This window comes from Scatophagus argus, chromosome 6 (assembly GCF_020382885.2).
Source record: "Scatophagus argus isolate fScaArg1 chromosome 6, fScaArg1.pri, whole genome shotgun sequence".
NCBI lineage: Eukaryota > Metazoa > Chordata > Actinopteri > Scatophagidae > Scatophagus > Scatophagus argus.
In genome coordinates this window covers 7,100,433-7,125,482 of record NC_058498.1, presented here as the reverse complement: position 1 = coordinate 7,125,482, position 25,050 = coordinate 7,100,433, and the positions used below count along the sequence as shown (strand labels likewise).

Here is a 25,050-nt window from a genome sequence, read left to right as displayed (position 1 = left end):
TGTCATGGAAAACTAATATTTGCAGTGTGCAGCTCAAGTCGGAGAAACTTTTGAAACTTTTGATGCTAACATTAACGTTATCTGGTCCGACTCGAGTACGGAGTGGATGAAAAACACTTTGGATCCAGTGGCCCCTCACGCTTCATAACTGTGAGGAGGTCTGTGGGAGTGGAGCATTTCAGCTGAGACTATTATATATAATAAGTGTATAATACAGCGAAGGTAGAATATCTACTGTGTGGATCTTTAGAGGATGAGGAAAACGCGAAAATATAGCGCATATTGTTCCTTGCAAATATGTGGAGGGGAGGGTGGGAGGGGGCATGTGCAGACGGGATGTATCCTGTGTCAGTGGTCGTCATAATGTGTCTGTGACAAGGGGACAGGGTTGCCTGTATTTATAAGGGGTTGTTTTTTTTTTGTTGTTTTGTTTGTTTGTTTTTTACCTGGGTGGGTGGGGGGTAAAATGTGGGGAGGGTGGAGCCCCAAATGTGTTCCATGTATGTGGTCCAAGCTACAAAGCTACAAGGAGAACAAATGAACTGGATGGCAGAACAATTTGGTATTTTTGAAAATAAAAACTTGGCATTGCAATGCCACCATGTGGCCATATGATGCAAGTTGTTAATGAGGACAAAACATGTTATTTTAATGTTATTTTTATTTTGAAATCATATTATTAATAAAGTCATTAAGTACTGTTCTCCCTGTGTTTTCCAGTCATTGACCGCCGTGTGACCCGGACGTGGCCGTGCGTGGAGGGTTCATGTAAGGTTCATGTGATGGTCAATGCAGTCTCGGGGTTAAAAGGACAAGCGGCAGGCTGGGCCGTAACACTCATGATGCATTGACCATTTATCGAGGAAATGTCACTATAGGGTGGGACGTTTATTGGCACAGGCTGATCAATAAATTGTAGTCTGTGACGCAGCTGTGCAATGAAAACCCTGTGAGAACCGTGAGACCTCTGCTGCAGTTTAACCTCCATCGTTCACTGTTTCACCCAAATTATACAGTTTATTAGACATTACAGTTGTTATGTTAGTGTGATACTGTCAGAAACTTGTTGACAACTGAGTTTCTACTATACTGTTCACACTAAGGTGTCTGTTCATCTCTGGGTGTCTGGAAATTGACTTTATTAGGAGGTTTACTGTATTTTGAAAATCTGTCAAATTTGAAATTAATACTGACAAAGTATTCGCTCGTTTTCTCAGTCATCTGTAAAACTGAACATCTTTGGGGTTTGTTGTTCAGGAAAGCAAGCAATTTCAGGAATAATATTTGTGAGGCTCTGGGCACTTTTCTGACATTTTATAAGCAGAATCACTGAGGATAACCAATAGATCAATCAGTCAAGAGAATCTTGAATGGCAGCCTTAATTGCAGTAGAAAATTACAGAATTTCATCCATATTTTCCACTTAGTTTCACAAAGAGCGTATCTACATTTCTGAGCACCTCATGTTTTTTAGCATTTCGGTGATACCAAATGTTAACCCTGACGTGAGAACAAATCACAAAAAGCTTCAAATGAGAAATGTTTCTGAATTCAGACCTAAATTACAGAGAAATCTGCCACTGTTTCTGTGTTACTGTCAGCTTAAACAAACACTCCTGCCTTTAGTGAAGTATAATTAAGCCCTGTTAAGAAGCGGCACAGCAGGAGAAGCACAGGTCGCCATTAATGACATAAACCACGGCTGAAACCCACCAGCAGTCAAAATGTTCTGCTGTGACAAGATCTGTCAGTATTCTAATACTTTTAATTTGAAAATCTCTCAGCTGCCGTCGTGGGTTGCAAAAACTATTAGTAAAACACATTGGAACTGGCGCTCAAGCAAAAGATCTGGGAGGAAAAAAAAACAAGAAGAGCACACATCAGCTTAATGAATTTTTATTCCATAACTTGTCAAACACACACACACATTCACAGGCCTACTTCACTGGTCTCCTGCAGCATCATGCATATTTCAAACCTTCCACCTGGTTATTGTTCACAGTAAGAACAGCGCTTTAAGGTCAGGTAAATCCATGTTCCTGTCTGGAGTCTTGTGAGCTCTCTCTGAACCGCAGCGCCATCACTAAACCATCAAATAATATTGATGGTGGTGATTTTGTACTTCTTAGGTACAACACATTTGTTAACAGGCTGTCAAAGTGTTCCAAGTTCTAGTTTTATGTATTGGATGGATCACAAGAAACTCACTCGCCCCGACACGCTGAGTCACCATCATTTCCTTATTTAATATCGAAATCGCTCCATTTTCACCCCCGGATATCAGCTAACCGTAACCGTAGCCAAACCTTCACTTTGAACCATCAGAGTGCTACAAATACCTATGATATGTTTATGTACAATTACTTCATAAACAAGATCAGCTCTTTGGAGTTCGGCGACCTCTTTTACTTCCTTAAAATGTTTTTATTTCTTTAAACTTGTCTTCGAAGAGGCGAAGACATGGTCACTGGATCAAAACTCAAGCAATTTAAACATTTATATGAATGACGCGTGAAAGACGGCGACGGACCAATAGGATCAACTATAATGCAGCTGATATATTTGACATACAAATCATCTAACTTCTGTACATTTCCCATTCCTGTTACGCTTTTTCCATGTTTGAGTGCAAAAAAAAATGATGCGTAAATGCTGAGTAAACTGCAATGGAAGAAAAAAAAAAAAAAAAAATCAGCTGATAAATAAAATTAAATAAAGACAAATGAAAGACGTCGATGTAGGCAAAACATATTTACAAAATTACACAAAACTCACAGCAGGTCCACACACACAAGGTCTGCCGGAAAACATTTCAACAAGGCCAGGCGGGCGTGTGGGCTGCAGAGTCGACGCACGCACCAGCAGTCCGACTCGCGTACAAAAGGCAATAGATATGGCTTCGATGACGTGTTTTTACAGCATGGAAAAACAAAAATTTGGATGCTTAGTTATCAGATAGATTTCAATAAACCTCTTGATTTTTCGAACACGTGTACAAAATAAGACATTAAGATTATGTTTTGGTTTTTTTTGAAACCATACAGACAAAGACAACAAACAAACCCACCAAATGCATGTAAAGGGCCAATAAACACTGGATATAATTACTGAAATTCATATTTCTCTCAAAGTGTTTGGCCCACATAAACTTTGGCAAAATGAAAATAAATACAGGAGAACACATTCATAAACAAAAATCTGTCCTTCAAAACAAAAAGTAAACAAGCGCAGTAATCACCTTCGCTGCTGTTATTTCATCTATCCGATATTACCGTTCATCCAAATAAATAGTTGAATTCATCTTTAAAATCATAAAGCTATTTAACAATGGCTTCTTATGTTTGCTTTCCTTTTGTACAGCACCCACACATGTAAACCAGAACAGAACGACCAAAACTTAAGGCAATCAAAACATTTTTTACAAGAGAGAAAAACGGAAGCGAGGAAAGGAGGTCGGGATAAATGAGGTGGAGAGAGTCTGGCTCTCCCTGGAGGTCGGGTGGGGGTGGAGGTTGTAGCAGCTTTACTTAGGAGGCAGCGGGTTGTCGGGGGTCGTCGGTGTGGCGAGCTCCTTATAGAAATTCTCAATCTGCTCCTTGTACATCTTCAGCACCACCGGCCGCTTCAGCTTCATGGTGGGGCCTGCAGAAGAAAAGAGTTAGACGACCACCTTTCATCACATTATTGGCTCAGGAAGAATCTTTCACTCAATAAGTCACTGCAATCTACTTCCTGCAAAATAAAGATCCCCCCCCTCGCCCCGCATCCCACTCACCCAGCTCTCCTCCTGTGACGGAGAAATCCCGATCCAGAACGACCCATTTTTGAATGCGCTGAGCGTTGGAGGTTGCCTTCTCGTTGATTCTGTTGATCCCTTCCTGGATGGCATTGTGGACGGCGCGGTCTCGCCCCCCTGCGATCTCAGAGACCCGCGTGGCGTTGCTGCCCAGCTTCCGGCAGATCTCAACAGCTTCTGGCGTCAGCTCGTCCTCTGGATCGCCTGAATCGGCGTTTACCTGACACTGAAGAGAACAAATTTCAACAGGTTTAATTTTTCTGCGCAGTAGTTTCATTTACTTGCACATGCAGCCTCAGAGCGTTTGGTACGCCTGTGTCATGCTGCGGTTTTACCACTAGATGGCAGCATGTGAGAAAAAAACAGCCATCGCTTGTTTTTTTCACTGCTGCTCCTGCTGCTATCAGTTGCGACAGATATATGGACTCCTTCTGAGATTAGATAGGAGGTGTAAAGATAGGACATCCACAAGGCTTAGAGGCAGTCGTATTTTGAAATGCACATCTCGGGAATCAGTGTTGCTAATACGGCATATCTTCGGTTACCATCTGCCGCCCGTCACTCTGATCTGCAGCCCTTTACATCCTGTGCCGTCTACACAGGTAGCTTCCCTCCTCATTACAGCGCTGCCCTCTATTTCACCTCATTACAGCGGACAAACAGAACCACGTTTGATGTGAGGATGTGTAAACCATATGCGCAAAAACTGTACTTATGAAAGAAGATTTTGTGATGTCCGTTTCAGAAACTGTTTTCAGCATACAAGGGATTTGACTTGGTGTAAGTGCTGTAACAGTCAGGGTCAATTACAAAATAGAAACTTAAAAATAAAATATGATGCATTGCCTCCCCGACCAGACCTGGATCTTTTTAAATCCAGTCTCAAAACCTATATATTCGGACTGGCTTTTAACATCTAGCAGGGACACTTATTGTATTTTATTGTCTGTTAAGTGTTTTACTGTTTTATTTTGATTCTATTGGAAAGTACTTCTGAGTTGTAAAGGGCTCTACAAATAAATGTTGATTGATTGAGAATTATGAGAAATCACTGTGATGATGATGATGATGACGATGTGATCACAGGTACATGTGATGAATCAGTGGTGTGGCTGCTGTAAATAGACACAGCCATGCAATAACGATGCCTCTCTGACGCTGTTCTTCTCACTGTCAGGTCTAATGATCAGCAGAACAGGTTAAAGCATTGATATATCGGTGAGTTTCTACAGTTGTTACAGCAGCTTTATAAATCTGATGATGTGAGGTTTTTTTTCTTTGCATCTGGCCCCCAGTTCCAGGTCTCAGTTTCTAAGACTTACCTTAACGGTGAGCAGCATAGACAGAAACTTTCTCTTGTCTCCGATCAGCATGGCGTTGCTAATGAGCGGCACGGCCTCCTTCACCGCATCCTCGATGGGAACAGGAGGGATGTTCTCGCCTCCTGCGGTGATGATCAGCTCTAAAATCAAACACACAAACAGGTTAAGTAACAGATTGATCACAGGCAGAGAAAGATTCAGTCTTCTCTGTGAGGTCTGTGAGTTCACACTTTTTGGAGACTAAAAAAAGAGACTCTTGGCTCTCTCATTGATCAAGTACTGAGGTACCTGATGAGTGCCATCTCGCTCAACAAGGACTATAGATTAAAAGTACCTTTAATTCTTCCGGTGATGAAGAGGAATCCGTTCTCGTCATGTTTGCCCAGGTCACCCGAGTGCAGCCATCCATCTGCATCGAGAGCCTCCTCCGTCTTGTCGGGCATGTTGAGGTAACCCATGAAAACGTGTCGGCCCCAGAAGCAGATCTCACCGTTTCCCTCCTCGTCCGGGTTGTGCAGCTTCGTCTTGCACCCTGGGATCTCTTTGCCGCAACTGCAGGACAAGACAACATTTTCACCACCGAGTTTTGAATTGGCTCTGACTCGTCGAGGCAAGGAAATCCGACATCAAGTCCCACCGAACTGAAAAGAGAAATGTACCTGGTCAGCTTGAAGGCTTCGGGCAGCGAGATGGTGTGAGGTCCGGTGCTCTCACTCATGCCGTAGAGCTCATACACAGGGATATCCAGGCTGAGGAAGAACTCCAGGGTGTCTTTGGTGATGGGTGCAGCGCCTGTGTAGCACTTGCTGCATCGGTCCAATCCCAGAGCCTTACGCACCTTTTTGAACACAAGCTTTTTGGCTAGTTGATAGCTGAACGTTGTGCGGCCGGTGGCTCCGCTCCTGAGGAGACACAAAAACAGGTGTGGGTGTTTTTCAGTGTCTGATAAGACGAAAGGAATGATTTCACCGGGTCTAAATAAAGCTGTAAATTATTAACGCGTACGTACTGATTCATCCTGGTCAGATTGGTCTGCAGACCGACATCTTTGGCCCAGGCAGCCACCTTCCTGCGCACGGTCGAAGACTTGGCTCCGACGGACTTCATCTTTTCCTGCATCTTCTCCCAGACACGGGGGACACCCATGAAGGCCGTGGGACGCACCTCCTTCAGGGTGTTTACCAGAGAGCCCTGACAGGGGAAACACAAACGTCACATGAAGCTGGAAAAATGGAAATCTGCTACCCACAACATGAGGCGAAGATCCGGAAAAACCACCTCATGAAAAAAAAAAAAGTTCTTGTTCACGTAACCCGCTTGGATGTCCCTGTAATCTGCCTTTCCTAATCGCATTATGAGATAATGATGCTGCTGTTCTGACAAAAGCCTTAAGAAATAAAGATTCCCGAGAGGCCTTTTTATTTTTTGTTTGTTTACACCGCAGATAAAATCTTGTAATTGAGGCATAAAATGTGAAAGATTCACATGATTGGTTTAAGTTTCCATTTTTTGATACCTGCTGATTCCTGATGATCTCCCGAATTTATCCTCTCTGAACCATGAAATGCTCTCCCTCTGGCTCTGTACTTTTAGAGAGAAATTTAAGACCCATCTTTTCGATCTGGCTTTTTGTTCGGTTGTTGTTATTTATTCATGTATTGATTCCTATTCCTGTTCTTGACATTTAACGGTTATTATTTCATTTGGTTATCGTAAGCATTACAGCTTTGTATTTGAACTGTCTGTTTTTGCTCTTAATGCATCGTTTTAATCCTTTTAGGGCTTTTCTCTCTAAAAGGTCCTAAAAGGTGCTCTGACAGATGCTATAAAAATTCATCATTATCAGTAAAATTATTTCTGAACACGTCAAAGACACGCTGCAAGAATTAATGTTATTGTTGCAGGCACTGACATACTTGTTTTCACCCACTTTGTTCTCAAACTGCCCGTTTATCCTTCTATGAAAACAATATTCAGTGTGAATATTTTATCTCAAATCTCGGCAGTACACGAGGGGCCATTTATTTGTTATTTGTGTTCCCGTGCCGTTCACAGCCGATGTATTTCACCTTCAGAGCGTCTGGCTGAGCGAAGTACGTCGCCCCTCCGACCTTCATGGTGATCCACATGTCGACCATCTGAGCGGCGATGTGGCTGAGCGGCAGGTAGCTGACCACCGACTCCTGAGCCTGCGTGGCGTCTGTCAGGCGCACGTGACGGCAGGTGGACAGCGCGGTCCACGTCAGCTGCAGGGGAGGGACAGAGAAATACAGTTAATGTGTATGTATCGTTATTGTTTTATGCGAGCTCACACAGAGGGACGCTTTTTTTTACAAGATACAGAAAAGTGTTTCATTACTTCATGAGTGAACTTTGACAGGAACAACATACAGTCAAGTTAATGAGTCTACTGTTTAACGGGCCCACATCATCTGTCCACGTGGACTGTTGTGTGAACCCACAGTGCTGTTCTGTTCTTTACCTCTCTTCTCAGAGGCAAAGAACACACACTGGGCTCATGTAACTTACATTGTCATGGCTGAGCATGACTCCTTTGGGCTGGCCTGTGGTTCCTGAGGTGTAGATGAGCGTGCAGCATTGGTTGGGCTTCTGGCTGGCGATGATCGCGTCGAGAGGTTCGTCGGGCTCGTCGCGTCCGAGCTCCATGAACTCGGCCCACTGCGGCACGCAAAGGAGACCGCTTAAGATGACGTCTCATGAGGTAAACAAATCATTTCGTGTCTCTCATACAGATTGTGTGTGCTTACTGTGTACAGATTTGGTCTCTTCTCTTTTAGTGCATCTTTGTACTGGATAATGGCTTTCAAGTGCGGCAGTTGGTCTTCAACCTGTGAACAAACACAATGCAAACTTATGAGTAAATAACTGCAGACAACAGTCAACAGCGAGACCTGCGGCGTTTCTGCACTACGCAGCACGTGTCTTATATGATGTGTGGCATGCCGACTTTATTTGTATTCATCTCCTTAACTCCCAGTTGTCCACAGTAATTACACGCAGTGCGTCGCTCATTTCGGTCTCACCTGGAGGATCTTCTGCAGCTGTTTGTGGTTCTCCACCACAATGATATTGGCCCTGCTGTTTTCTGCTACATACTGGCATGCTTCAGGAGAGTTGGTGGTGTAGATGCCCACAGCAAACCCACTGCAACAGACAAAGGACGTGTCAGGTTCAGTTTCTCTTTCACTTCTATCCAGCTGTGCTATTCTGGAAGATCTTCTACGTAGAAACCTCCTGCGCGAGATAATGTCGGCTAAAGAACAGTCCTGACGTCCCTGAAACATCTCCGCTGTGCATGCTCTGAACTTTGACCAGACCATAACATCTATTACACTCAACAGATCTCTAGTGGAGGAATTTACATCGTTTTCATGAATCTTTATTGGCAGGAGAAGTTAAATGCAGAAGCTTGGGTATCTTGTCTCACTTTCTTGATTCACTTCATTTTTGTGTGATGTTTCTTCGTCCATTCCTAGTGAAGATGGGAACTAAATGATCTAGTGGCTTTGTTTCATCAGAACACCTGGCACCCACTTCTAATGGAAAATAAAACAAACGAGACTTGATTCAGTCGCTTTCTCCTTTGCTGTCGAGCAACGTGATCTGCAGCAAACGTGAGTCTACTGCTGAGTCCGTTCAACTAAACCTGTGAGTTAGCTCGTCTGGACCGGTTCGGCGAGTTCACGTTACCTTTTTTTTTGTTTTGTTTTGTTTTGTTTTTTTTAGAGAGAAGAGGTGTGGGGACCAAGGGAATCCACAATCTGCACCAGCATATGTGTTACAGTTCCCAGAGAGTATTTATGTCTCAGCACACGAGAGGAACAGCATGTACTGATCATTTAATGTCGCTGTAATCACAGCTCAAATTAGGTACACAGCGTGAGAAACCCAAAAGTGAAGCAACACGTGTTTGGTGATGTAAAGACTTAAAGCAAGTGTGGCCGTGCCGAATCACTGTTAAGTTCTTAATCAATGGGGGTTTTGGTTTCACACATAAAATCAATTTCTTGGAGTATTTTAGCTCGCCGGATGAAGCACAAGGTTTGATTTCTGTTGGCTGTGTATTTACGCAACAACCAGAGAAGAGAAGCTTGTGAGATACTGTTCCAGAAATAACCGCAATAAACAATGAATGTCACTGATATGATGATGATATAATAACATAATATGCAAATTAAGCCTTACAAAGAGCAATGAGCTTTTAATTCTCAGGAAAACACATACGATGGAATTGAAAAAAAAAAAAAAAGAAATCTAAATAAATAAAACAAAACCACCGACCAAACACAATAAATAAAACGAACTCTCATGCTAACAAAAATTGCATCTAAACGCGAGAAGCAATATTGGGGTCAACAAAACAAAAGTCAGTGACATAAGAACCGCGACAGACCCACTTCTGATTACTCTTATGTGATATGCACAAAGTTCACCAGGAGCACAAGTACTCAAGACCCTTATTTAAGTCAAAGTACCAACACAACAATGAATAAATACAAGTAGAAATCCTGCTTTTAAGTATTGTACTTAAAGTAAAACATACTTTACCCCTTTATAGATTCCTACATACTGTAATTTGATTGTTAAAAGAAATGCATGGGTGTGTAAGCAGCATTTTACTGCTGCGCTGCTCGAGGTGGAACAAGTTTTCACTGTTGTATAAAAAGTTAGAGTTTAGTCCAGTGGTTCCCAAGAAGGGAAGATAAATCTGAGGGGTGATGAGAAGATTCAAATTATACTGAAGTACAGCACTTAAGTGAATGTACTTTGGTGGAGTTCAGCTTCCTGTTTGGCATATTGTAATCTGTTGATCAGAACGTCTCTAAGCTGAGCGGCTACGTGCTGAACTGCACGACATCTGAGGTTGAGGTTCGGCGTACTCGCACTTCTTGATTTGCACCACTCACAGACATGGAGGTCATGCATGCAGCACAGACACACATAAAGCTGGCAATAAAAGTGTGAGCGAGGCGACATCGAGTTCATCACTTACAGTCACGTAAGCTCACAAATTCAGACACGAAGGTGACACTCACCCTGCCAAGATGGCTCCAATGTCAGAGATGAACCACTCAGAGGAGTTGAAGCCCAGGATGCCGACGCCGTGGTAGCGCTGCAAACCGAGCTGTGGAGAGATGAAACGTGCTTTTTAAATATAAATAAAATAAGACATCGTGGAGTAACCTTAGAAATAATATCCTGCACATCCATGTTTCAGAATCTGTTTTCAGTTAACAATTCAGCTGTGACACTACAGGTTCAGCATAGTCTCTCTTTCCTCTGTTTTCTTTCATTTTTCGATACTTTGGTGGCCAGTTTTTTGCCTTTCATTGCAAAACTCTCCTCAAAGTTATAATTTCATACATGCGGTGAATTCAGCACTAAACTAAATTTGTCTTAACTCCTGAAACACATTAGACAGTTCTGGACTGAGCTGTTGTTCTGCGTCGAGCCAGCTGCCTCAGCAGCTGTTACTACGGTAACAGATACACAGCCACGTGTACACAAGACTGCCATGATGGAAACGGATACCAAGTTCAGCACTGCACTGAGCTTGTTGAACACTGAACAATCCAGCATCTGGAATCTAATGTGAGGCTTGACATCTGAGGCTGCAGATGGAAACGTAACCCCGTCGCTGCTTCTACCACTTTCTTAACTACACTCAAACTTTGGGCCTGAGACAAGCAAAGGCCACGGGGTCGTGAAGCGAGGTCATGTGCAGGTGGATTCATGGGTTTGGCCATTTAGTGGCATCGACAGGATGATCAGCATCAGCGGCACTTTGCTTCGGTGGTTGTTGCACAGCCTCAACTTCTTAAATTGGAATTACTGACTTTAAGGGGAAATTAACTGTTCAGAAAATAAAAATTCCTCCATACTAGATGTTTTTTTAATAGTTTGAACAGTCATTAGGTATTTAAAACTTTCCTGCTTCAAACTATGGAACTATCGTGTGCGAGTGTGTGTACTGTGGGTGGCACAGTAAACAATAACATGCTCTGTCCTGTGCGAACAGCTGAGGCCTGTCGGAGCGGCCCGACCTCTTCACGTTGCGTCATGCGTTGTCTAGACTGACTTGGCATAAAATGAAATGCAGAGACACAAGACTTGACAATGACAACAGCAGTCGATTTAGAAGCGGAAGGAGAATCAGTTCTGAGGGTGGATGAAAACAAAGTGCTTTTTCGTGTGACGGGCATACAGTGTACAGATTAATTCTCACTCTATTTTGAAAGTGTTGTGTAATCCAGATTTATATCTCTTGCGGTGAGACTATCCCAAAAATTTTCTTTAATTGCACAACGCTGTGCCCTAAAGTTTCCCAGCAACTCGACATCGTAAGTGACTAATGACAGGTCATAATTTAGTCATATTTCCACACTCAATATAATCTACAAGCCACATCGCGAATCAGGGTGCCTTTTAGGCTTGAACTAATAAGCCTTTTCATTATTTATTAATTTGCCATCGTAAAATTGTGAGAAATGCTCCTTAAAATGACGCTGCTCAATTTACACATGTAAATACTTGGCTTTTTTTAGATTTTTAACACACGTAAATACCTGTATTTTTAGATTTATACTTATCTTGTTTTTGTTCCTATTTTTGTGTCCTATTATCACTTTTCTTTCTTGGTCGGGAAAACTGCAAGTGCAATGTCTGTACGAAAAAGATTTTCCCTTATAAATAAAGGAATTCTGATTCTGATATTCCAATGTCTTGTTTTGTCTGATGCTTTGATCCCCTCATATATGAATACCAGATTACCCAACAGATTAATAAACCCACCTTAAGGAAGCTCTTGGCAGCGGTGCGGCAGGTCTGGTAGTACTCTCTGTAGTTCAGGCTCTTCTGCTGCTCGCCCTCCTTCCAGCTCAGAGCCGTGTAGTCGCCAAAACGCTCCACAGCTGAGATGAACATCTGGTTGATGGTCAAAGGCGTCTCAGCAGCCAAGCCAGAGTCCCCCATCCGCAGGTTCACCTCAGCATGTCCCTGCCACGTCCACAGGCCGGGCTCTGCTGCTGCTGGCACCGACAGGGAGTTCGGGCGCTGGGCTTTCATTAGAAAATGAGAACAAGATATTCAGGAAAAGAAGCAAAGGGTCGCCAAGAGATTTCAATAGATTGCTTTTTCCATCCATTATTCTTTTTGAATAATGAACAGAAAAGATTATGATGTGACAGCGAAGTTGACCTTCGAGCTTTTGGATATGAAATGTCATCACTTTATCCTATTAGACATTTGAGTGAACTTCTGTTATGATTAGTGCATGATTTCTCTGGTTACGGCACACACAGTAACCTTTGACTACCAACATCTGATCAGTTCAACCTTGGGTGGAGGTTTGTGCCAACCTCATTTAACTATTTAACTGTTTTAAAACACAAAAGGTCCCAAGCTGCCCTCAGACCCGTCGTGCTGTGACTTGTTATTTACCACATAAAAAGTGTCTCAGAGTGCCGTGAAAAGCACCCTCATTGAAAATGCATTATCATTATTATTATTATGGGAAGTAAAAATATCAAGTTTTGCAACTTAAATGAATTGAATCATTGTTAAAGAAACACACGGTAAGTAGCTGTTGACATGTTCTAAGGCTGGGAAAGAAATGTCCACGTCAGCCGATCTAACTGAGCAAACTGTTGGTTTCGATCCATAAAATGACTTTTTAGCAGCTTATAACTGCCACACTACCGATAGTGTGTGTGTGTGTGTGTTTGCACAGTTTCCTGTCAGGAATTACCAGAAACATTTTCAGGGCACTAACCTTTGGTTTATACTTTAAACAAAGTCTCTAAACTGTGGCGGTTTGTTCACCGTCTGATCAGCTTGTTGCCCTGTTGCACACGTTTTTATGATGCTGATCCAGCATCTAACAGTATACATTTAACAGATTCATTAATTTACTGAAGGTTCCACTAAGGAGCCCCTGTTCACTGAAATAAACTTTGGATCGCTAGAATTATTCTTGGAATTAAGAAATTAGGTCAGCCTTATTTCGCAGTCAAAGCGAAACTTTGCATTACATAAACAATATGGAATAAAGGGACGTGTGCTTTTGCCCCTCAGTGACTAAGGCAGGAAGGAATGTCCAAGTGGAGACTGAAGGCAGGAAAAGGAAAGTCAAATTGTTCTGCCAGAGAATACTGGAACTTCTGTTTTCCTCACTTCCTCAGGATAAAAGTTCAGACAGAGAGAGAGAGAAAAAATTGTTCCCAAATGCTGACTTCAGCGACAAGAGCCAACACAGTGTCTGAACCCACCTCTGAATGTAGCCCAGCTGTGTCTGTGTATTGCTCATCGCAGTTTTAATCTGGGTGCACCACCCTTGTGAATGTTAGAGTTTAGGGTGGGACGAAGAAAGAGCAAACACACTCGGACTGGTGGCCTCACCTGTTTGTGTGTCTGAGGTGCGCTTGGCAGAGACCTCTGCGGTCTTGGTGCCGTGGGTGACTTTGTTGTGCGCCTCGGTGTCCTCTTCCCTTTCCCCTGTGGACTCCTCCTCTGAAGACTCACTGCAGAACATTACAAAGGAAAAACACATGTCACATAACACCGCAGAGTGGACTCCTAAAGGGAAACCCAACCCTGCAACCCTGAGTCACATGGGTAAAACCGTAGCTTTTAAACGCACGGTTAAACTCATCATCAGCCGCAAAGTACACATTATGCCTTCATCTCACCACACTACACACTACATTAATTTGGAAGTACAGTATTTACACTATTAGAACATTAAATTGAAGTTTTAAGGACACAGCAAAAGTGACAGAATTACATTAACTACTGAGTGCTGAAGCTCTGACCCGTGTGGTGGTCTTATTCAGCCGCCATCACGAAGCAGAAAAATGTTTGTTGTTCTGCTGTTGCTTATAATACTGTGACCCCTCTCCTCTCCGAAGACCCGCGTTGGGAACCAAAGCTCTTGAGACAGCAGTGTCAAACTGTTTTGAACATGTTTGTGTGGACGTACTTTGCTGTGTCCACAATGACGTCATCAGGGGAGGCTGCGCCGTCTCCCGCAGCGCAGGATGACTCCAGGAAGCCGCCAGCTCCGGAAGCCTCCATCACCACGGCTTCGGACACGGTGGTGGCCTCACACTCTGTCACTGAAAGAGAGGAAGGACGGGGCTGGTTAGCTACTGCATATCTGACAAGCCAATCGCTTACAAGCACCTACAACAAGCGCAGATGAACGGCAGTGTGAGCATGTTCCAATACTGCACGGGGTTGCAACAAAGCAGCATCAAAAAAACGTGAGCAGCAACTCAGACAACTGAGAGGCAACCAGAGAATGGCTGGAATTTGTGCCTTAATATGACTTAAACAATAGCTTTAGAATTAATAGACTTTCTTGTTATTTGTTTCCACGTCTTTGGATAGAAAAAAACCCCCAACCTGTCGTGCAGGTATTGTAAAGAATTTGATATTTCGATATTTAAGAATTTCCCTTCGGGGATAAATAAAGGAATTCTGATTCTGATTCTGACAGCTGGACTCTACCAAGCGTCAAACAAGGCTTTATTCTTGATTAGAAAACCAGACACACACACACACACACACACACACTTTGCACTCCTTTGCTCTAACTGCAAAAGAGTAACACCAACATGTGACAGCCGGCAGCTTCTAGTACTCACAAGACTCACACCAGTGTGTCGCTGGCTCCGGGTCATATCACGTTTTCTAACGGTCATGGTGGGGGTTACACTTACTCATGCACTCCTGTTTTGTAAAATCAATTATTTGGACATTTAATTAAGACAGAAGTGACTCATCCAAACAGTGCTGATATATGGTGACTGACCTTTGCTGAATGAAGAACAGGAAGAAACATAATGACCACAGTGTTATCTACATCCTGCTTATTATAAACCTGTGGAGATGACTTTATGAGCTGTTCAACAAATATTGTCTTTGTCTGTTCTGTTGACAAAATTTGGTTGTATGGCAACAGTGTGAGGGACATATGGAGCCGAGCTGGAAAAAGCAGACAGACTTGCTGCAGATAACATTGTCTTGCTGCGAATAATGGATTGCCTTTCGTTTCCGTGCCGTATCAAAACTTCTGCTCGGCCACCATCAAATCCACACCGCCATGACTCTCCCTTTCATTCAAGCCCCCTCTTTGGTAAATCACAGATCTGAGGTCTGCTGGTGGCCTGTTTATTTAAGTGAGCTGAAAACACATACCAGTGGCTTCGTCTGCCTATTGTAGCAGCAGCCTATCGTAACTCGACTGTGGAAGAGGGAAGAAAGAGCGAGGGAGGTCCAGTGAGGTCAGAGAGCACGAACGAAAATATTTTCCATCACTTGTAAAAGTTTAACACGTATCTGCCAACCACACCTTCCAAAAACCTATTAAAAAAAACCCAAATAAATAAAATTTAGTTCCTTATTTCTTAATTCACTTCCATATGAGTGAATTGCACCTGAAATGACAAGGAACGAAAACAACACCATTCATGGATTCTGCAGGAATCAGCAACCATCACCTCAAACTGTCATAACTAAAACAAAATCAATTCTTCTTCAGTTATGTGCCGAACAGCCAGCTGACCCTGAGGCGGCTTCTTGACTGAGTCCTACAGGAGGCCTGAAGGTCTCACGGCCGAGGAGACAGATGGTGACAGGATGATCTCGCCGCTGTTCACATGGACGCATGCCTAACCATTTCATTACTCTGCCTCGTCCTTCTAACGCAGCTGCAGATTCGTCAAGGACATGGCCGTGAGTGGATGTGGGTTTCCAGCAGGATTAAAGGGAGACGTGCTGAGGGTGGAGGCAGATATGGAATTAAATGGAGCATGGGTCTTGGCGGACGTTTTAAAATTCCACCCCCCGTCCTCTTATTTCTTTAGACGCGGTTATTGTTGTGATCCTCAAGCATCGGGGGGGTCTAAGGGTGAGGGGCGTGACACTAACAAAATACAGCCTTAGAGATCAGACTGAGAAAAACCCGAAGGATATTTCTTGCTTTTTATTTCTTCTTATCATCACATGAACCCAACATGTGGATCATGAACAGAAAGCTTGAGATGAGTGCCTCTGGTTTAGCTTCTTAATTTCAGCCAGTGAAAAATGTCTTCCGATATCAATCATTTGTGGTCAAGAGTTTTGGAGTTATTTGTCAATGATCTCTCAAAAGATGAAGTTTCCTATCTGGCGTGGTTAACTATCACTTTCAGATTTGTCATAATCCATTTCTTCAAACTCTTGGGTTTAGTGGTATCACCCAAGGATTTGTCTGTGGGCTTCCCCTTTGCTTGAACTTCTTAGCAACCAACAGCAAACCCACCGTCTCCGGGGAAGTTGGGAAGTTGGGCTGCAGCTAATTCTAATTCTTTTCGGTACAGATTAACCCGCAGGTCTATTAACTGTTTTGTCTGACATCTGGACATCTTCAAGTGTCTTGTTTTGTTGGCTCACCAGATATTTAATGTGCAATTACATAAAACGAAAAAGAGCAGCAAACATTTACACCAGAGAAACCAGAACAAGCAAATATGCCTGAGACGGTTCACTGGTTCATTATCGATACAGTTGGACAGGAAGCAGTTTTGCATCATCTTCTGCATGCTTTTAAGACGTTTCCGTGTCATGCCCAGGGTGAATCATCTGATGGATTTAACCAGACCCTCAACATCACTATTTCAACAGCATTCACGCAATCAGAAGAGGATTATAAACGCAGAGCAGAGTCGTGCTTTGCACCAGCTGTTCAGAAAAGAGAAAACTCAACAGTTGGAAAGATGACAACACTCAAGCGGCCGTTTTAGTTCCATCGTCCATTAACGCACAACCACAACCTCGGCCAAAACCAGGAATGCTAAAACACAAAAACAAAAAAACAGAGCAGACAAAACCCCACCCCTCCCTTCAGTTTTGTCTCTGTTCTCATGCTTCACCTCGTCTAGTCCGAGATACCAACCATCTCCCCTCGACTGTCCGAGCCTGATGTTGTTTCTCCCAACACAAAATGGGATGAACTATTTGATTTGTCAGTACATCCGCATGCCCTGCCAGATTCTGCCCACCCAGTGGTTTGTGACCGGGCGTAATGCTCAGCATCCTCATTGCGCAGTTACCACGTCAGTCTTAAGATTTCTGAGCCCAGGTTCAAAATAACTGAAGGATACTGTCGAGATTTAAATAAACTGGGGCAAAGCTATAACGAATCACTTTAATGTATGCGAATTCACAGTCACATTTGCTGGCTGGGTTACACCCTTTTGCAATCGAGACCAGATGTACACATGTGCGGAGGAGGTGACTGAGGTATTCATTTCATCTCTCTTGAAATTTACAGCTCAAATTACTGTGAGCCACAAATCAGGCGGATCACAAATCAAATAAAAAACGAGCTCCTTTCCTCATAGAATCAATGGCGGGGTTTGGAGCCAAATGATGGTAGAACAGAAGGTAGATCAGACTATAACAACCCTCGAGTTAATTCAGAACAAACCTGGAGTACCGAACATGGAACATACATACAACCAGGATGATTAACAACTAGTTTATTCCAAAAACTGATTTATCAAAGGTAGTAAAAGGACTACGTGACACAGGAATAAAGACTGGAGTACTCACATTGCATTGCTGGAAACTAATTATTTTCCTTCTTTGTATTATTCGTTTTTCACTCGAATCGTCCACTTCTCCTCGTCCCTTTCTGCAAGCGCCACACCTTCACTTTGCCGCTAAACAGACCCAAAATCCGCAGCCCGCTGTTTCTACTACCGAAGCAGCACAATATCATTCATTTTCAAACACAAGCCGGTTCGTTTGGTCACGCCCACAAAAACCCCACCTAGACGAGCCGACCGGCTTCCTCCAGACACACTGACCCCCCCTCTCCAACTCCAACGCCTCGATCGTCACCGAGCAACCTGATTGGCTGAACAGGCTCACACCACGTTTTCCATATAAGGCCACGCAAGCCAAATGAATAGAGTGGGGGAAGTGGCGGTAAGGATACACACACTGAAAGATGACGCGATGAAACTCAAACCCACCCACCCCCCTTTATGCGCGCGCGCGCACACACACACACACACACACACAAAGCACACGTTGCAGCTATGCCGGCTGGGGTTACTACCGGACAAACTGTATGCTTGAGAGACTGGGTGTCAAGTGCAGCTGTGGTGGGTTGCGTTTATGACTTTCCACCGATAAAAATTATTCTTAAACACAATGCAAAGACGCCCACATCCTGTTGGCCCACATTAGTAAAATATAACGCATGTATCGTCCTTCTTCTTCTTCTTCTTCGCATCTTCCTTAGTGTTAAGCCACTCAAATGTTTTCATTGTCGAATAACCTGCACAATTGATTACCACAATAGCTGCAGATTTGAATTAATTTGGCTGGTAGACCAATCGATTAATCAACCAATTGTTTAGCTATACAACCTCCTCCAAATATTTACAGTAGCAGTCGTGGAGAGGAAGTATTTACTCAAGTACTGTATAAGCGTGCTACTACTTTGGCGTTTCAAATGTGTGTATCTGCTGCTTTTCCTGGTCTAAAAATTGACACTAAACTGAATAATTTGAGGTTTGGATTATACAAAACATTAAGCCCACCAATATTAACCCAAGCAGCAGTCACAGGGGCCATTTTTCTGCACTGAGTAGTATTGATGCTAATATTTTCAGTGCAGGGCTTTTGCTTGTAATGGAGTATGTTCAAATTATTATATTGTTACTCTTATTTAAGTAAAGGATTTGAACACTTACTGCACCTCTACAAAATACTATCACACAACGCTAAAACTTCTAATCAAAATAAAAACATTGCTGGCAGCAGCAGCATTCAACATATCTAAACAACTGAGTCACCGCTGACCCAACAAAAAGCTTCTCCTTGATCGACTGCACTAACAGCATTACTCACAAAATCTTTGCAAGACTAATTTTGGTTCTAAGACTGAAAACTAAAGCTGTCAGCTCAATCGTACAGCTTGACAAGCCAATCCTGTACTTCTTGTTCCACGACCTGATATACAGGGTACTGAAACAAAGACAGCAGCGAGGAGAGGAAGAGAAACAGAACTTAAAAACCTGAAAAAAAGTTTGCTGTTGACAAAGATTGTACTTTTGATAAAGCTATGTAAATAAAGGAGTGAAATCAGGTTATGACCCCTTTTAAACGTGCATGCTTCTGTGCAGGAAGTATGGGTGGGGATTTACAGCTATGACGAAAAAGTTGAACCTTTGGGTAACTCTAGCGAGAATAACTAGTAATCAATATGCAAAAAAAAAAAAAAAAAAAAAAAAAGAAATATTGAAGCAGCAGTTAAAACAAATCAGTCTCACCAGTGGATGGCACCACAGGGAATTTCCCTTACGCCGTTTCCCCAAAAACTCCCACCTTCAGTGTTCAATAGGTGTCACGTGGTACAATAAGAAGAGGCAGAAAGCACAGACATTTTCTACAGAAACTGATTAATATATAAGGTGTAAAAACAACTAAAACTTAAGTGACCCTTAAATGTGAAAGCTGACTTTTTACATTTAAGCTCGCTAGAAAATAAATGTCGAATGTTTTTGTTGTTTTTTGCCATTGTGTGTTTTTAGAATAAGATGGTTCCATTCATATATATATATGCTCATGACATCAATTTAAACATGGAGTAGCGGAGTAGCATCTTCTTATTCCCACATGGCTTATTTTTTGAAGATCAGTCTGAAAATAGCTCACGTGCATAGATGTTGACATGACCTCATAAAATATGTAGCATCACTACCATGGAAAGACTAGGCTCGGCCAATTGCCACGCGAGACGAGAATGCAGAGGTACCACACCACGGCATCACATGACAGCCGGAGCACAGCTGATCTGGTCTGCCCATGCGCAAATGCTGAAATGATGCAGGAAGTGTTATGTGCTGATGCACTGCACTGAGGTTACTATCGGTCAGTGACTTTAACTCTCTCATCCCACGCTCTGCTGAGGCAGTACTGTGAGCTGTGACTGGTGGAAATACCTAGGTACCTTTACACCCATTTAATTATATAGAAAATACTTAAGTACATTTTTAAATAATTGACCTGTACTTGTAACACATTGTTTTTTTTACACTGTTGTATAGCTACATTTACTTAAGTAAAAGATCTGAGTACTTCATCCACCACTGGCTGGGACTGACTTTAGATCAAATATGAATTATATGTCTGTTTTAGAAAAATATCACACTTTTAATAGGAAGTATTAGGTGGTGGAAAAAGTATTCCAATCTTCTATAAGATATCTTCTGTATAATACTCACATTTAAGCCATATCTTCAAAAATTTACTTTAAGTATATCCATAAAATGTACTTCAAGCATCAAACGTCAAACTGCTTGTATGCAAAATGTCTTATTTTCAGTGCTTTATTATTATTTTATGTTACTGGATAATTTGATTAATGCCATAGAATGTTATGATAATGTTAAGGCTGTAGTAGGTTGGAGGTATAAGGTGATGATATGTTTTCAATGTAAACTCTTAATAAAGTAAACAGCAGTAAATGTTGTTGTTGTAAAAAGTACAATATTTCCATCTAAAATATGGAGTGGAAGCACAAAAAAAATAAATATATAAAATAAATATACATATACATTTGTAAATAAAAAAAACACATTCATAAATAAATAAAAATAATAGCCCTCAGATGCACTGTTTTATAATTGAAGAGTAGAATTTAAAAAGATTATCATGTGAGCATACAAAAAACTACAGTTCCCAGAAGGCTTTGCAAGCACACCAAAGGAGGAGGCTCATGGGAGATGTAGTTGTTGAATGCCAACAATACAAAACTTTTCATTTGGATAAAATGACGTGTTCAAATTGAACCATCCAGTACAGTGTTACAAACACACAAACACATTTATCTTAGCTCGCGGACAGAAAAGTTAAAGCAGATGCTAGCTAGCCAACGGACGGGCTTTCAATGTGTTGTTCTGCCGGTTGCTAATGAGGATTTACTGTTGGATGTTCTTCGGTTAAGGAAAAATGTCAAAAATGTCAACTTTGAGTCAAGATCTATTAGTGGTCTAACTAATTAGCGCACACAAATAATACCATCTTAGATAAACTCGGTGAAATGTTGCTCAACTGGTGATAAGACAGATTGCTAAAGGAGATGGGTTGTCCAAACACTGATAGTCGATGACAGCTGGAATGACTTACCACTGGAAGAGGCTCTTTAATGCGATACGTGTACCTGGCTGTGAGTGTGTCGGCGAATGAGCAGCTTCTGGGCACTCGTTTGACTGGCACGTAGTCAAATCCACGGTGAGTCGGACTCAACTGATGCGCTGTGACACCTTTTCCTTCCTGATCTTCTCATGGATTTTATGGCGGTTGGCGTCCATAACTCACACCTGCTTGAAACAGTCAGTTTTACAGCCCTGTGCTCACCTCACATACACTCTGATTATAGTACACTATAAAAACTGTTCAGCTCTCTTCATTTTTAAAGGCACATATAGGATTCAAGGATTCAAGGAGCTTTATTGTCATTTCACACACGTAAAACATGAGTGGAGCGAAATTAGTTTCCCCGGTCCCAGTATAAGACCAGTTTCCTAACAAAATAAATATAAATATAAACAATGCTATATAATATAAAAAACAGTGGAATATAAGTGAAAACAATAGATGATATAAACACCAGTGTGTTATATGACACCTAGGTTCTATATAGTTTCATATATTTATTGTAAATTTCCCTTGTATTGATTCATTTTTGAGTTTTGCAGAACTTTCTTATTTTCATACCATGTTTATTATTATGCCACAAAAACATTGAGATAAATTCCTTACATATAACACGGTTAACAGTGAAATGTTGTGGCCTCTTCATGCTACACACACGCAGAATGTGAATATAGAACACACATACAAATATTTAAATGAAAATAGAATAAAATCTAACGCAAGCAAAAGAAAACAATATGTACACTTACATACAGACATATGTAATTTTTCAAACTTTGCTAAGCTCCATCCAAATTCACACAAACTGTTCACAGGTTAGTGAGTAGTCTTTATGATTAGTAAACTGTGCTTCATGTGTAAAATTCATGTCCATTTAATTTCTCAACACAGCAGTTTAAATTTCAGTTTCTGCAGAAGAATTCTGAATCTTTTTACTTTATTGATTTAGCTATAAAAGCCATGTTTTCCATTTCTTCTGTTTTCAAAATTATGTGAATCTTTTAGCTGTCACTCACTGAACTCAAAATGCATAAAAATAATAAATGGGAACACATAAATGTGCATTGACAGTTTTGTTTTCCTTTTTCCGTGGTGTTGCAAAATGACAAAACAAAATAAACAAACAATGTCCTCAGACCCCTGGGCAACATCTGACCCAATATACTTTATAAGGTGCTGCTACAGCATAACATTAGACATGTGCTGCCACCATGTGCCGAAGATCTGAAATGCAGCAAGGCAAGGGTTGTACTTTCAACACATAAATACACGTATGAGCATTAAAGCATTTAACGCATACAGTCATTACAGAATTACTGCATAATTTCAATAAGGTCATTGTGCAATAAACCTTCATCTCCTAGTGCAATACAGTGTTTCTTTTACTGCTATTATATTGTATAGAAAAAAATTGTGTAAATATTACTTATTTACTTTGTATATTTTTATTTGACTTATCTGCACCTTTACTTGCTATCCTTGTGCTGCTGTGACAATGCGAATTTCGGTTGTGCTACACAAAATAATTCGTTTAAATCGTAAAAACTAACTGATGTCTCTTCTCAAAGAGAGAAACTGAAATCTGGATAATCTGCATTTATGTGAATTATGCATCTCAACCACTTCCCAAGCTAAGGCCACCACCTAGCGGTTCAAATCAAATACAAGGTTTTATGCTGGTGGGTGGGGCTTATGTCTCTTTAGCCCCGCCCTTTCAAAGTGAGTGCCCTGACGTAGGCATTCAAGGATAGCAACAGTTGCCTCGAGACCCCCTCGCGCCATAGTGACTGTAGCCGTGGAGACAGTTACTTACCAACGGGCGCAACACTCGGCAACAGCAGCAGCAGCATCTGGAAGTCACGAGCGAGTGGGAGAGAGGGGAAAGAGAAACTTTTCTCAAGGCAAAGGTGACTATATATGTTTTTAATAGAATTTAGATATTGTATTTACCTTAGTTTGGAGGAAAATGCTAAAGGACGGAATGCGTGGCTGTCTGTCTTGGGTGTTTTCCACAACATAACTTTCTCTTCTTTGTGGCATCCGCCGCAAGTTGAGAACGGCTTTCCACTCTCCATTTAGCTGTTAACTGACGATCACCTATTGCTTGCAATAGCTCTTTGTACCTGAAGTAAGCTTGGGGAAACATCACTTTCACCTCTGCCACTTCTTTCTACACACTTTGCTTGAGCGTTACACACAGCGTCAACGTTACACAAACTCAGAACTGACTGAACATCACTTCACACTTGTTGCTACCTTGTGTGTCGAGATATGATTTCCAGCACTTCCAAGCTCAATCCCAGCAGGTTCGGATGGTTAGGCTAACAGTCGAGCTACAGCTAATGTTAACTCACACAACCAACACCGGCGAGTCCGAGTTCAGTTGAGAGTTAAGCCGTTTGTTGCGTTGTTAACGGCAGCTCCGTGTCGTTCGTCATATTACGGACAAACTTTATTCTTCTCAGAGCCATATTCAAGCAGGTGGGAATGTAGCTAGCCAGCGTTAGCAACGTTTGTGCCCAAACCGTCCCTAACGACCGACTGCGAGCGAGCGTGAACTCAGCATGAGGGTAACTTTCATTTCAGCACGCAGTTTGCCAGCTCCCATGGATCGATTTTCATTGCCAGATTAAATCGTAAAAGGATTTAAAATGTTACGCATTCGAGCACGGATATGTGAAGTTCTACCGGCGGCGTTACGACGCTCATCGTTACAACATGACCAGACCCGATGCTTCCCCTGGTCTCCGTCTCAGAAGTAAAGTGTCAAGATGAACTAATCTCTGGTAACCGGATAATATAACGTTTGAGATCTAAATCGTACGAAGTTGCTTCTTCGGAAAGTTTTGATGTTTTTAGTGGTTAAGGAAAAACCTGAATAAATAGATATGTTACAGCTAGGTGGTGCTGTGATGGTTATTTTATACTGCTGTCTTGTTTTTATAGTGTTGCGTGAGAGATGGAGTATATAAAGTAAAATTTTTATGTTCTTTATGAAGTATGCTACGTTAGAGTCGTACACTTTATATTCAGTTGAATCACTGGAACTGATTGTTATCACCTCACTCATTTAATCACCAGTGAGTTGATTTAACTCCATCTTCTAATCTTTACAGTTTTACTGACGCTGTATACGTTACACAGACCCAAGAGCACATTTTGCACTAATAACCTTTTTGTTCTCAGTGGTAGTGCTTTATAGTTAAAGCGGCAGGTCTAATTTATGTTGTCTGACCTCTCTTTGGAGTTAAAGGCTCATATCAATCTGTGCTGCAGAAATAATGACAAACCAAGGAAAAGTTGATCCCCAGTGATTTTTAAAATGTCTTTATCATTAGTTTCACAATTTGGCTATGGCACCAGCACTTTGTATACCGTCTTTTCTCCTTTTGGGAGTCTGTCTCTTTGTCCCCTGAGATGCATTATTTCTAATGAACTATCTTTTCAGAGACAGCTGTCAAATGCTCGGTCATTTGTGGTGTTGTTTGCTATTGAAGCATTGGGAAGGATCCTGGCAGCATGAAAATTTTCTCCAATTAACACATTCTTTGCTTGATATTAATGAACAGAGTTAGAAACTTTCAAATGTGTATTCATGTATTCATTTTGCAAAAAAAGAATACTAAATGATTTGATGAATTTAAGGAAATGTATTATTGATGCAGCCCGATATTTTATTTCCTTTTAGGTGAAATAAGG

The 25,050-nt window shown here is 41.8% G+C and overlaps 2 protein-coding genes and 1 long non-coding RNA gene across 9 annotated transcripts in view; 2 read left to right on the top strand and 1 right to left on the bottom strand.

Annotated features, from left to right (window-relative positions):
- Positions 1 to 1,880: 1,880 nt before the first annotated feature.
- Positions 1,881 to 21,461, bottom strand: acsbg2 (acyl-CoA synthetase bubblegum family member 2). Of its 2 annotated transcripts, none has more exons than XM_046391207.1 (15): positions 21,322 to 21,461; positions 14,117 to 14,252; positions 13,537 to 13,658; positions 11,932 to 12,197; positions 10,176 to 10,264; positions 8,163 to 8,283; positions 7,887 to 7,967; positions 7,648 to 7,797; positions 7,188 to 7,364; positions 6,128 to 6,309; positions 5,778 to 6,020; positions 5,453 to 5,670; positions 5,119 to 5,258; positions 3,776 to 4,022; positions 1,881 to 3,642 (listed from the first exon to the last, which is right to left on the bottom strand). In XM_046391207.1, exons 2-15 carry the CDS (start codon positions 14,209 to 14,211, stop codon positions 3,524 to 3,526), a joined length of 2,250 nt encoding a protein of 749 aa, XP_046247163.1. In that variant the 5' UTR covers positions 14,212 to 14,252; positions 21,322 to 21,461; the 3' UTR covers positions 1,881 to 3,523. The 2 variants fall into 2 exon arrangements, with proteins under 2 accessions (XP_046247163.1, XP_046247162.1); XM_046391206.1 differs by lacking the exon at positions 21,322 to 21,461 and adding an exon at positions 17,734 to 17,964.
- On the top strand, positions 7,262 to 8,245 carry LOC124060350. Its single transcript, XR_006843557.1, has 3 exons — positions 7,262 to 7,398; positions 7,613 to 7,840; positions 8,117 to 8,245. It is a non-coding gene; the product is annotated as an uncharacterized LOC124060350 (long non-coding RNA).
- Positions 21,281 to 25,050, top strand: part of rfx2 (regulatory factor X, 2 (influences HLA class II expression)) — a 28,121-nt gene continuing 24,351 nt past the window's right edge. For 3 of the 6 annotated variants that reach the window (XM_046391212.1, XM_046391211.1, XM_046391208.1), the window contains exon 1: positions 23,101 to 23,258. The gene's annotated coding sequence lies outside the window, so the exon portion shown is untranslated. Of the gene's footprint in view, positions 21,427 to 23,100; positions 23,259 to 23,298; positions 24,138 to 25,050 lie in introns of those variants that run through there. The other 3 variants (XM_046391210.1, XM_046391213.1, XM_046391209.1) reach the window with 3 other exon arrangements.